The sequence below is a fragment of the Pollachius pollachius genome (genome assembly GCF_949987615.1).
Source record: "Pollachius pollachius genome assembly, chromosome: 3".
In the NCBI taxonomy this organism is placed as follows: domain Eukaryota; kingdom Metazoa; phylum Chordata; class Actinopteri; order Gadiformes; family Gadidae; genus Pollachius; species Pollachius pollachius.
This window is the reverse complement of record NC_136936.1, coordinates 51469594-51482522: the sequence shown is the minus strand read 5'-3', so window position 1 is coordinate 51482522 and position 12929 is coordinate 51469594. Positions and strand designations below refer to the sequence as shown.

At 48.8% G+C, this 12929-nt stretch overlaps 2 protein-coding genes across 3 annotated transcripts in view; one reads left to right on the top strand and one right to left on the bottom strand.

Moving 5' to 3' along the window:
- The window catches only part of col4a2 (collagen, type IV, alpha 2), a 65338-nt gene extending 56131 nt beyond the window's left edge, over positions 1 to 9207 (bottom strand). For both annotated transcript variants that reach the window (XM_079732130.1, XM_079732131.1), the window contains exons 1-3: positions 9053 to 9207; positions 8731 to 8818; positions 8555 to 8606 (exon numbers count right to left, since the gene is read on the bottom strand). In XM_079732130.1, coding sequence (XP_079588256.1) covers positions 8555 to 8606; positions 8731 to 8741 — 63 coding nt within the window. In that variant the 5' untranslated portion in view covers positions 8742 to 8818; positions 9053 to 9207. The remainder of the gene's footprint in view (positions 1 to 8554; positions 8607 to 8730; positions 8819 to 9052) is intronic.
- A 143-nt stretch (positions 9208 to 9350) lies between these two features.
- col4a1 (collagen, type IV, alpha 1) overlaps positions 9351 to 12929 on the top strand; it is a 45446-nt gene continuing 41867 nt past the window's right edge. Inside the window, exon 1 of the mRNA XM_079732132.1 lies at positions 9351 to 9556. Within this exon, the coding sequence (XP_079588258.1) occupies positions 9488 to 9556 (69 nt within the window). The 5' untranslated portion in view covers positions 9351 to 9487. The remainder of the gene's footprint in view (positions 9557 to 12929) is intronic.

Sequence of the window (12929 nt, the reverse complement as noted above, 5' to 3'; positions counted from 1 at the left end):
TAAAGACTTTGAATACTCGTTGGATATTCCGAGCGAGTTTTGCAATACTCATTCAAAAACAACATTAATAATTGAACAGTAAAAAAGCCGGAGTTCCTTACTTTGCTGTTGTTCCGTTGCAAATCAGCTGTCATCTGTGCCATCGTAGCCCTTACAGGAGCTTATCAATTCATCCCGTAACGTGCATATAAATCCATACAAAGATCCAATGTTTAGTCGTTTGTGTCCATATTAAATCCATCATTGACCGGGTATTCCTTTGACAAAAGCCAGTCTGTGAATGCGCAATAACAGGGCTGCATAGCGAACGTACACAAACAGATACGCTAACGAGTTCCTATATATATATATACAGGGGCGTAGGATTGAGTTTAACATTGGGGGGAACACATATCGGAAACCTGACAGATCCGTTAATGGTTTGAACAGAAATATGTCATAAATTAACTACACTGAAAAAATTCACAAATATATTTTATTCTACTAAAAAGATACATTTGTAAATGTAAAGGAAAGCACATTTTGAATGGCAGTACTGAACTGATAAATATCAAATCAATTCTTTAATTGCTTAATCATCCAGTTTTTTAGAATAAGAAGCGGTGACAAGACGCTGTGTTGCGCTTTCAAAATAAAATAAAATATTTTTCTCCCCCGGTATAATTTTTAGGTGGGACAAATGCGCCTGTCTCCAATATTGGAGGGGACATGTCCCCCCCGGTTCCTACACCCTTGTATATATATATAGTTTAATGTATTCTGACGTTTTTCAATGTGTCTTGCACTTATTAAGTCATTGTTTTTTGTTCTTGTTTCTTCATGGTCTGTTTTCAAATGTTTAATTTTGAATGCATAGGCAGAGTATGAGTCTTCCTATACCGAGAGGATACATCTGTTGCATTATAGGGGCAGATTTCATTATACATCTGGTTGAATTGAAGAAATGAAAAGGCCAGTGCACTAAAAAAACAAATGTTCCTATTGACTTATGATTGTGTAGCCATGTTGTTTTATTGTTAATATGTCAATTTGTTTTTTATTGAAAATACTTTGTATAGATGAATTATCCCCAAACTTGTCATCGTAACACCTTTGAAATAAACATGACTTAACATGGCAGATACCTGTGTATTGTTTATCATATGCGGTAAGAATGTAACATTTTCAACTCAGTTCCTTGGTAGCACCTACTTACAGTAAAAATCACTTCTAATGGATAAATTATGTTTATGAAAAACACTTTTCTTATCTATTGTTACTATTATATTGTTTAAAATGTCCGCATATATTAATAAATATATATAGCCTATAAAAAGTGTCTGGTAAAAAAGATGAGTGGCTGGTAGATTTTTAAATCTACCAGCCACAGTGGCTGGTGGGCAAAAAAGTTGATTTCCATCTCTGACACACACACACACACACATACATAGACATAGACACACAGACACACACACACACACACACACACACGTACATACATGTACACACAGACACACACACACGTACATACACAGACACACACACACACACACACACACGTGCATACATGCACACACACAGACACACAGACACACACACACACACAAACACAGACATATGCAAACAATTATGAATGTTGTGGGCTTGTATCAGGGACATCCATAAAAGGCCAGTTCCCATGGATCTCGTTCTGATGATTTGTCTCTGACCATATGGTTCAGTGAGTGACAGGCCCCACTATAAAAGCATTCATTAATAATTATAAATGGATAGTTCTGGTCCTTGATTCTGATACTCTCTGAACACACACCTGGGACCGCAGAACACTTCAACCTCACTATAAAGAAACCATCCATCTCAAATGCTATGCTAGCCTGTGTTGCTTGGCGACCATTCTGCCGTCTCCAGGAACTGCCACTGCTCGGCAGGAGAATGATTTGTTTTGAATAAATGATCATATTTTATGTTGCTGTGTTTATTGTGCCTCGCTGTTAATAGAAACTAAAGTAAACCGCAGCCTCTCATGGCTAATTGCTCTTCTGCTGCGACCTGAAGTCAGCCCAAACAAAACATCAGGCCAGAACCACGCAGAATCTGAGAGACAGAGAGAGAGAGGGAGAGAGAGAGAATCTCTGAGAGAGAGAGAGAGACAGAGACAGAGACAGAGACAGACAGAGAGAGAGACAGAGAGAGAGAGAGAGAAAGAGAGAGAGAGAGAGACAGAGAGAGTTTTAAAGACCAAAAGCATCAGACGATCATGTTTTCGCAGTGTGTGAATGTAACCATGTTAGGATTCTCCATGTCCCTCGTGACACACACTAATTCAATTAGTTCAATAGTGAAGCTCACTTCCAGCTGGCGTTTCAACACAAACACATTAAATGATGCATGTGTGTGAGTGTGTTTGAGTATGTGTGTGTGTGTGTCTTTGAGTGTGTGTGTGTGAGTGTCTTTGAGTGTGTGTGTGTCTTTGAATGTGTGTGTGTGTGTGTGTGTGTGTGTATCTGTGCGTGTGCAAGCGCCCCTGTGTGTGTGAGTGTGTTTGAGTGTGTGTGTGTGTGTGTGTGTGTGTGTGTGTGTGTGTGTGTGTGTGTGTGTGTGTGCGTGTGTGTGTGTGTGTGTGTATCGCTGTGTTTGCTCTGACCAGGAGGGGATCCAGTAGGAGGTGTACAGTTGGACGTACAGGATGAACAAATGCAGAATGGGAACATCTGCATGGAGCCTCCCTCTCTAAGGAGACCCTACTACTCCACAGACCCTCTCTGTCTCTGGGAACGCCTGGAGACCCACACAGCAGGGATACATAGACAGATAGATACTGATATATATATATATATATATATATATATATATAAATATATATATATATATGTAGGGAGAGAGGAAGAGAGAGAGAGAGAGAGAGCGAGAGAGAGAGAGAGAGAGAGAGAGAGAGAGAGAGAGAGAGAGAGAGAGAGAGAGAGAGAGATGACCACAGTGGATCCTGTTGATCCAGACTCTCCAAACACAGCTGAAACAATCCTTCCATGTGACTTCACTGCCATCTTCCACCTCCACTGAGCAGGAGGGGACAGATGGACACACTCGGGGTTGAAGGGACAGAGGAGAGAGAGAGAGAGAGAGAGAGAGAGAGAGAGAGAGAGAGACTGAGGGAGAGAGAGAGAGAGCGAGAGAGAGAGAGAGAGAGGGAGAGAGACTGAGGGAGAGAGAGAGAGAGAGAGAGAGAGAGAGAGAGAGAGGGGGGAGTGAGGGGGAGAGCTTGGGAGAGGGAGAGAAAGAACAGACCCGCTGCCAACTGTCTTGTCAGGGAAATGGATGGAGAGAGAGAGAGAGAGAGAGAGAGAGAGAGAGAGGGAGGAGGGAGACAGTTAGTGTGAGGTGGCTATAAAAGGCAGCAAGGAGGAGAGGGAGTAGGAGAGGGAGGGAGCCAGAGAGAGAGAGGAGTATCTGGGAGCAGTGATCGATCAGCCCGATGGGTCCCCAGCCTGTCTCCATTAATCCACACTAAAGGGGTTCTGGCCAGAGGTCCGGAGGTGTGGGGACTTTCCGGTAGCAGCAGTAAGATGAGTTCCTCCTAAACGTTTCTACTCAGAAGGAGACATGCCAACTCAGATAAAAGTCAGCTAAAACGGGATCTTTGGATCCATCCAACCTCCCCCCCCCCCCCCCTGTGCATCTGGCGGTACAAACACAGCCTGTAAACCACTGAACTGTGCACCGCAGCTCAGAGGGGCCCCAATGATCCCCCGGTTCATGTGCGTCCATCACACTGTCGCCCGTTAGGGTCTCCCATCCTAACGGTAACCTCCAGAGGTCGCTGGAGGAATGTCAAGGTCATGTTCAGCAGGGGGATGCTCTGCTGGAGGAGAGCTTCTCCCTGAGTGAGAGCAGGACTCAGAGCTCAGGCTGCGTGGGGCTCCAGAGTCTCAGAGCCCCCCAGCCAGGCTGCCCAGCGGGGGCCACACCAGACGGGGCGCCCCCAGAGGAACCTCCTTTGGTCCGGAGAGACGGCTAGCTGGAGGAGGAGGGGGCGGGAGACTGATCCCCAGGGAGGAAGAGTGGTTCATACAGGAGGGTCAGAGTCTGGATGATCTACACCCAGAGCCTGGAAGAGCCTGGAGGAGCCTGGAGGAGCCTGGAGGAGCCTGGAGGAGCCTGGAGGAGCCTGGAGAAGGAACCTTCTGTAGCCCCTGACGGACATGTGTGCACCTCTGAACCACATCTCAGTAAACACAGCTGCTAAAGACACGCGCAGCCATGGGTGGCCCGCTGGGCTCTAGCTGGGGGGGGGTCTCGTTACAAGCGGGGTGGGGGTGTAGAGTGAGAGGGCAGGCAGGTTGGAAGCAGAAGACACATTTGGCTCCTCTTCCACTTCCTTTAGCACAGTTCAACTTCCTGTTTAGAGAGCTTCTGTGGACAATCCAGCATCCATCCAGACTGCATACGCTGCTCTCTGTTTCCCCTCCACGCCGGACCGGATCATCACAATCTGCTGTCGCTAGCGTCAACAAAGACACACTCACACACTCGTCCTCTGAAGACCAGAGCCAGCGGACCAGGGGTGCCTTCTGTCTCAAACATGGGTTTGAATAGTGCACAGCACAGAGTCTGTCTGGGTTCTGCACACGTTGTGTCACAGGAAATGAGCCTTTAAATAACGGGACTTCAGAAGAACCACCACATTCCAGAACCAGGGGACTGACCTTTGACCTCTGGCCTTCTCTTAAAGACCCCCTCTGGTGGACATCAACCATTCACCTTGTTAACTTAACTACTAACAGGTATTACTAATGTTCAACTAGAGATCAGGTCACGATGTCCAGCGTAAGGTACCAGGGGACTAGAGGACCAGGAGGTGAGACACTGGTAACTAGAGGACTAAAGGACCAGGTGGTGAGACACTGGTAACTAGAGGACCAGGAGGTGAGACACTGGTAACTAGAGGACCAGGAGGTGAGACACTGGTAACTAGGGGACCAGGAGGTGAGACACTGGTAACTAGGGGACTAGAGGACCAGGAGGTGAGACACTGGTAACCAGGGGACTAGAGGAGGGAGGAGGGAGGAGGTGAGGAACCGTTGATAACTAGGGGACTAGAGGAGGGAGGAGGGACAAGCAGACCAATAGGAGAATGATTCATTCATTGTTTCACACCTTGGGCCGCGTGCCGTCGCCACAGAGCAGTGAACCAGTGGGGGTGGGGCCTTCCTGCCCCACGCCAAAACCCCCGACAACCAACACCCACAGCTCAGGGTAACAATACCCCGGTGGAACAATACTGGACACACACAAGACACACACACACACACATCTGCACACACATAGTACACACACACACACACACACACACTCCCCCACATACACATGCACACACACACACACACACGCACACACATAGTACACACGCACACACTCACACACACACACACACACACACATGCACACAAGCACAAGCGCACACACACACACACACACAAGCACACACACACCAAAATCACATGTATCACGCATAGATACAAAAGTAGTAGAGAGAGAGAGAGACAGAGAGAGAGAGAGAGAGAGAGAGGGAGAGAGAGAGGGAGAGAGGGAGAGAGAGAGAGAGCGAGAGAGAGAGAGAGACAGAGACAGAGACAGAGAGAGAGAGAGAGAGAGAGAGAGAGAGGGAGAGAGAGAGAGCGAAAGAGAGGGAGAGAGGGAGAGAGAGAGAGAGAGAGACAGAGACAGAGAGAGAGAGAGAGACAGAGACAGAGACAGAGAGAGAGAGAGAGAGAGTGAGAGAGAGAGAGACAGAGACAGAGACAGAGACAGAGAGAGAGAGAGAGAGAGAGCGAGAGCGAGAGAGAGACAGAGCCCTTGACAGGGAGGCCCCTCCTGTTGCCACATGCTCCCTCCATGGGAGGCTTCCTGAGGGCCTCTACGGTGGGCCCTTCCCCTGATTGTTGCGGGGGAGCTGTTGGTATCACCATCAGGGGATGTTCTGGACCGTTCTCAGCCTTATCACCAGCAGACATCTTCCCCTCACCTGCAGCCGCCCTCCTCGGCCGCTGAGCGGGCAGGGTCCTGGGGTCGCAGCGCTGACCTTCACCTCTCCGACGCGCCCCCCCCGCCCTCGCTGTAAACCGTCATCCTCATCTCCTCGTCCTCCAGTTAAACCAGTACAATGAGAACCGCTCCTCCCCCCTGGGGCCCTGGGGGGGCCTCTAGCCCTGGGAGAGGAGCTGGGTGTTCCTGAGCTCCGAGCAGAGGGAGGTGCTCCTCCTCCTCCTCCCCTCCCGGGTCCCGGGGAGGGGAGGAGCAGCGTGGGGCGGGTCACACACTCCCCATCAGGACAGACGGCCGTCCAGGACAATGCTCCCTTTCATCAGCCTGACATCCCATAATATCTACTGGGGCTGATATGAAACATGTTGTTATGGAGACATCTGACCCCACAACACACGGCCCAGGGCTACACACACACACACACACACACACGCACCCGGACACGCACACACACACACACGCGTGGACACGCACACACGCACACACACACACACACACACACACACGCAAGTCTTAACAGCATTAAGAAGTCTCTGAAGTCATGGCTAAAAGAGGATCAACCATGGGATCATTGATCCTTTTATATAAAACACCAAATGTTTCATTTATTTTGTATGATTTCTACCCTGTAATGTTGTTGCTGCTGTTGTTCTGTTTTTCTTATTGTCCGTAATGTTTAGTATGTTTTTTATTGTCCTTTGAACTCCCCGCCCAGGGACCACAGATGCAAATGAGCTATTCAGCTATTGCTGGTATAGAACCTGTTCTGTACATGGTCCCTGCACACCAAACCACTGAAGTAGAAAACACACGCACACGCCCAAACACACACACACACACGCTAACGTACACACGCCCGCGCGCGCACACACACACTTGCCCACACACACGCACACACACACACACGCACACGCACACGCCCACACACACGCCCACACACACACTCAGTGGTGAAGTGGTGTTTTCTTTGTTGCTGGTATCTACAGGATTAGCCACATCCTCAGGTACTTGATGCCATCCTGTTTGAGCTAACTAAATAAATAGGTCTGATTCATTCGTGATAAACAAATGAACCAGACATAATTATTTAGTTTAAAAGCAACAACCCAAACCATCCTCTTCCTCTCTAATGAATACTCATGTGTTCAAAACTCACATCTCAGAGCCTCTGAACTGCGGAGCGCCGTGATGAGAGGATGAGGTCTTCTCCTCAGCCTCAACACCCTTAGCACTAGGACCACCCTTAGGACCACCCTTAGGACTAGGACTACCCTTAGGACTACCCTTAGGACTACCCTTAGCACTAGGACCACCCTTAGGACTACCCTTAGCACTAGGACCACCCTTAGGACCACCCTTAGCACTAGGACCACCCTTAGGACCACCCGTAGGACCACCCTTAGCACTAGGACCACCCTTAGGACCACCCTTAGCACTAGGACCACCCTAAGGACCACCCTTAGGACTACCCTTAGTACTAGGACTACCCTTAGTACTAGGATTACCCTTAGCACTAGTACTACCCTTAGGACCACCCTTAGCACTAGGACCACCCTTAGGACCCCCCTTAGGACCACCCTTAGCACTAGGACTACCCTTAGGAACACCCTTAGCACTAGGACTACCCTTAGGACCACCCTTAGCACTAGGACTACCCTTAGGACCACCCTTAGCACTAGGACCACCCTTAGTACTACCCTTAGCACTAGGACTACCCTTAGGACTACCCTTAGCACTAGGACTACCCTTAGTACTAGGATTACCCTTAGCACTAGAACCAGGACTACCCTTAGTACTAGTAACTAGTTAGTAGTTCATGTAATGTTTGTATTCATTGAAATAGAGAATATGAAACTTTTTAATATAATTGCATTCTCAGGGACAGTTACTAGTTACTAGTACTAGAAACGAGTTACTAGTATTAGTAGCTACTTACTTGTATGCTACTAGTGACGAGTAACTAGTATTAGTATGGTACTTAACCGACAGATCAACTCCTCCCCTGGAGCCAGTGAGTGCTTAGTAGTTAGTAGTAGTACTAGTAGGAACTAGTACTAGTATGGTGCTAAACCGACAGAGCATTAGAGAGAGTGACAGCTTTAATCGTTGACCGAGTCTCTAGAGGAGTTGAAGGTCAAAGCCTTTCAAAGAATGTGAACAAGAATGCGTATGTATTCAAAAGCGTAATGTTCTCTCTTTCACCAAATACATAAATTACATGAACTACTTGGTATTCACACACGGAATGCAGGGTGCAGTTAGGGTTCCCCAGCAGTGACGTAGGGATGAGCAGAAAGGAAAGCATTCCTACGAGCTGCACGCCCACAGCCCAGCCGCCCAAACATCTCACCAAACATCTGATCCAGACATCTCATCCTCATCACCGCACTGAACCGTTCACCACGCAGCGAGCTGCGAGGGTACGTCTGAATGATGAAGTCGAGTTGACTTGTTGGGAAACGAAAGCATCGAAGTACTGATTAACAACAAGTGTGTGAGAGCAGAGAGCGGAGGGCGTAGAGCGGAGACCTACCGCGTTCGCCGTCGGGGCGAGCAGGGCGACGGCGAGGCAGATGATCAGACACCTGCGGACAGCCAAAAGGACGGTCCGTTACGCACAACACGGAGACATTAAGCACACATGACACTGTTTTACATGCCCTTCTTTTCGAATAAAACATTTGTCTCGAGTTTGATTCTCTGTCGTACTTTGTTGGCATGGTAACGTTGATCCGGACTCTTGGCTCCTGAGCCCCCGCTGTGTCTGGTCCTGCTGGTCTCCGGGTCTACAGCATGCCTGCCCCACGGAGGAACGAAACGTTACTAAACACAAAGAGCCGAATCAATATTTAGTGCGAACCCAAATGAGTTCCTCTGAACATGAACCATGATTTAGTCAACTGGCACTCAGATCTCGTTCCACGCTTACTGCGCGCATGGCTTCAGCGACGGATCCCATTCCTCTAATTGATTATTGATTGATTATGCTGTATATCGTGAGTCCATTAGTAAATAAGAGGGGTCTACTCACGGTCACTCTGCGGCTCTTCTCGCGCAATCCGAACCACCGTGTCCGCGCGGTGTCACCGGTGCGTCCCGGTGACCGCGGGTCCGAGTCGTGGAAAGAGGACCGAAAAACCGCCTCGGTTATTATCAGCTAACCCGGGGACGAAGAGCAGTCCCTCTCTCGGCTGGGTAAAGTTAAAGTGTTAGTAGATACGGGGACAGGGAGGCTGGGGTCTACGGAGGGTGTTGTTCTTTGGGAGGGGGTGTGGTGGAACAGAAGAGGAGCGAGGCGCACTGACCAGACCTCACATCGTCCTGGGTGAACATGCAGCTCAACGTCCCGCTGACGCTCTGCTGATCAACCAAAAGTTACCGAGGACAGCGAGCGGCTACAGGCCCACAGGTGGGAGCCAGGACCTCTGGACGGAGCTGAGGACACTTTGAATTACGCACGGCCGTCATGCTGTCACTGGCGGGACCCCTGCTGCTGCTGGCCACCCTGTCCGCCCTGGACCTGTCGTCGGGGGAGGTGAGTGAATCCTCTATTCACTCATTCATAACACCACCTTAGTGTTTTTGGATGAGGGGAAAGGTAGGATTGTCTGTTGGAGAAGGAACGTGCGTCTCTCTCCTTTATCGCTCCGGTTAACGGGAGACGGAGCGCAGACATGTTGGGAAGGACTGGGGAGAGATGCAGATGCTCATGTCACTGTTCGGTTTTGTTCTAAATGGTTCTGTTTATTTAACATATCAGTCGAAATGCTGTCGTGACTTAGGTAGCTGTACCACTCATTGACAATGACGTTGCAGTGTCTTGATGAGTAACTTGTAGTTTGTACATTGGTTATAGTGAGGAGGAGTGTGATGTGCGTAATGTATGGTGTGTGTGTGTGTGTGTGTGTGTGTGTGTTTGTGTATATGTATGTATGTTTAATGTATAGGATATTGACCAGGGTAAAGTCTAATCGAGATGTTCTGTAGAAGTGTAGAAGGCATTGTCACTTCTTAGTAACGTGTGTCAAACAGAGGGAGGGAGGGAAAGCGGGGGGGGGGTGAAAAGGGAGGAGTGACTGAGTGCATGTGCGCGCGTGCATGTATGCGTGTGCACGAGAGAGCGCGCCAGAGAATGGGTGTGGCAGGCTGTGAGGAATACTCGTGCGAGGAGCAGGGAGACATATTTGTGACGTGCATCCTTCTGATCGTTAGTTTATTTTGATGTAAAGGCGACACACTCCTTGTTTGTGTTAAGATTTAAATCCACTTCAGCCTAAGATTGAATTCAACATTTTTCCCTTCTCTAACAAGTTCTTTTCAGTTCTTTAACAAGTCTTTTCTTGTGATGTTTTTCGGGGCTGCAGTATTCTTTAGATCCAGTGCTCATTAATAATGTTAACGGTTAACAGGATGATGGGTTAATAGCTGAGCCCCTTAACAGTCTTGTGTAACAGAGGACCCTCCTGGTTAGAGGGCAGAGACCCCCCCCCCCCCCGTTCAGTGGGAAAGGCTCTGGATGTGGACCGGGTCAGTACAGCAGCCATGTTGATCTGGAGAGAAGCATGTCATTCACAAGTTGTGTTGTAGTCACTGAGTGGTTCCAGACAGCGACGGATCGGTTCCAGCTTCACTAGAACAATGTTGTTACATGAATGCGCTGGGCGTGGCTGCCATATCGTAATGTTCATACCACACACACTGCGGTCAGCCTCCTCCACTCAGTCCTGGATTAACCCAGCATGCTGGGCGGGTTGAGGATTCCTTCACAGGCCGTCTGCTGAACCGTACCTGAGTCCGATTCCGAATTCTTTTCCCAGAACCGAACAATCTAGTTGGGATCTGTGATGCTGTTGCTGCTTTCACTTAGGGTTTAATGCTGAGCAGAAGGAACAGCAGAACAGCAGAGTTTGGGAACCGCTGGCCCAGAGACGCCAGCAGCTGGCCTCGTCTCTCATGAGAACCCCGCTCATAAGGGGATGGAAACTCTGAGTTCTGTTTGGTACAATATTATCACTGCATGGAACTGGCTGTTGTATGTTGGAATGTTTCAGAAAAAGGAGTTATAGGCGATAGATCGGGTCCCAGTCTGAGTTATCAATATGGAAACTCAATATATCGATACATCCACCCATTATACATTGTCTATTGGGCCTGGTGCTCAACCTGTTCTAGTGTGTGGTTCCACCTGGGTTCCTGTTCCTCTGTTGTGATCAGTAGAGCTACTTTAGCCTCTCGCTTTAGCAGAGACAAAGGAGGTTCAGCTCAGCAGCTCTTCCAGGCCTGGGAAACAAACAGGGACTTCTAACCATCCGCCGTTGAGCCAACTTTTATTCATGCCATGACATGAGACATCTGGCCTACCCCCCCCCCCCCCCTCCTGGAGACGGAGGGAGGAAGGAGGAGCTTCTCAAAACACCATCTAGTGGCCCATCACAGGAGCAACTCTGTGGAGGCGGCTCCTCAGAAGGTCCTGAGGAACCACCTGCGACACACTTCCTGGTCCCCCCAGATGCTCTCCTCGTCAGCTGCCGACCCCGCCCGAGAGTTTGGCCTCACCTGCTCACCTGCCTTCACCTGGGGTGGTGGTGGTGGTGGTGGTGGTGTTGGGGTGGTGGGGTGGTGGTGTTTGGGTGGTGGGGTGGTGGTGGTGGTGGTGGTGGTGGTGGTGTTGGGTTGGTGGGGTGGTGTGGTACTGGTGTAATCCCAGCACCTAAAGATCAGGTGCTGGTGATTCATTGGTTCTTAGGACAGGTCAGCATGACTTGTGAAAGCCCAGCAGGGAGGACATGATGCTATTTGGCTCTGTGAGAGAGACAGAGAGAGAGAGAGAGAGAGAGAGAGATAGAGAGAGAGAGAGAGAGAGAGCGAGAGAGAGAGAGAGAGAGAGAGAGAGAGAGAGAGAAAGAGAGAGCTCTCTAGACACAGAGAGAGAGAGAGGGAGAGAGAGATCACTAAATACAGAGAGAGAGGGGGAGAGAGAGAGACAGAGACAGCGACAGAGAGAGAGAGAGAGAGAGGGAAAGAGAGAGTGACAGAGAGAGAGAGAGAGAGAGAGAGAGAAAGAGAGAGCTCTCTAGACACAGAGAGAGAGAGGGAGAGAGAGAGATCACTAAATACAGAGAGAGAGGGGGAGAGAGAGAGACAGAGACAGCGACAGAGAGAGAGAGAGAGAGAGAGAGAGGGAGAGAGCAAGATAGAGAGAGAGAGAGAGGGAGAGAGAGAGAGAGAGAGAGAGAGAGAGAGAGAGACAGAGAGAGAGAGAGAGTTTCATTGATTTCAAAAAAGCATTCGACTTAATTTGGCACATTGGATTACTTTACAAACTTCTTCAAAGCGGTGTAGGGGGTAAAGCATATGACATAATAAAATCAATGTACACAAACAACATGTGCGGCATCAAGATTGGACACAAGCGAACAGTTTTTATTTCTCAGGAGCGGGGAGTGAGACAAGGCTGCTGTCTATCACCTGCACTGTTCAACATTTACATAAATGAGCTGGCCTCCATTCTGGAAAAGTCCACAGTGCCTGGTCTCACTCTCCACAACACCGAGATCAAATTCCTGCTTTACGCAGATGATTTAATACTGTTAAGTCCCACAAAAGAAGTACTTCAACGGAGTCTAGACCTGCTAGACCGTTACTGTCAGACCTGGGCCCTGGCTGTTAACATTAAAAAAACAAAAACCATGATATTCCAGAAAAGACCCAGATGTCTGGGAAACACATTGCACTTCACAATAGGAACACATAAAATAGAAAACTGTTTAGAATATAATTATTTAGGCCTGAAAATAAGTCCCACTGGAAGTTTCAATCCAGCAGTCAATGAACTGAGAGAGAAAGCACGCAGGGCTTTTCCTGCAATTTCAATTCTAATTTGGCTCAAATTACTTCAAGCAATTATT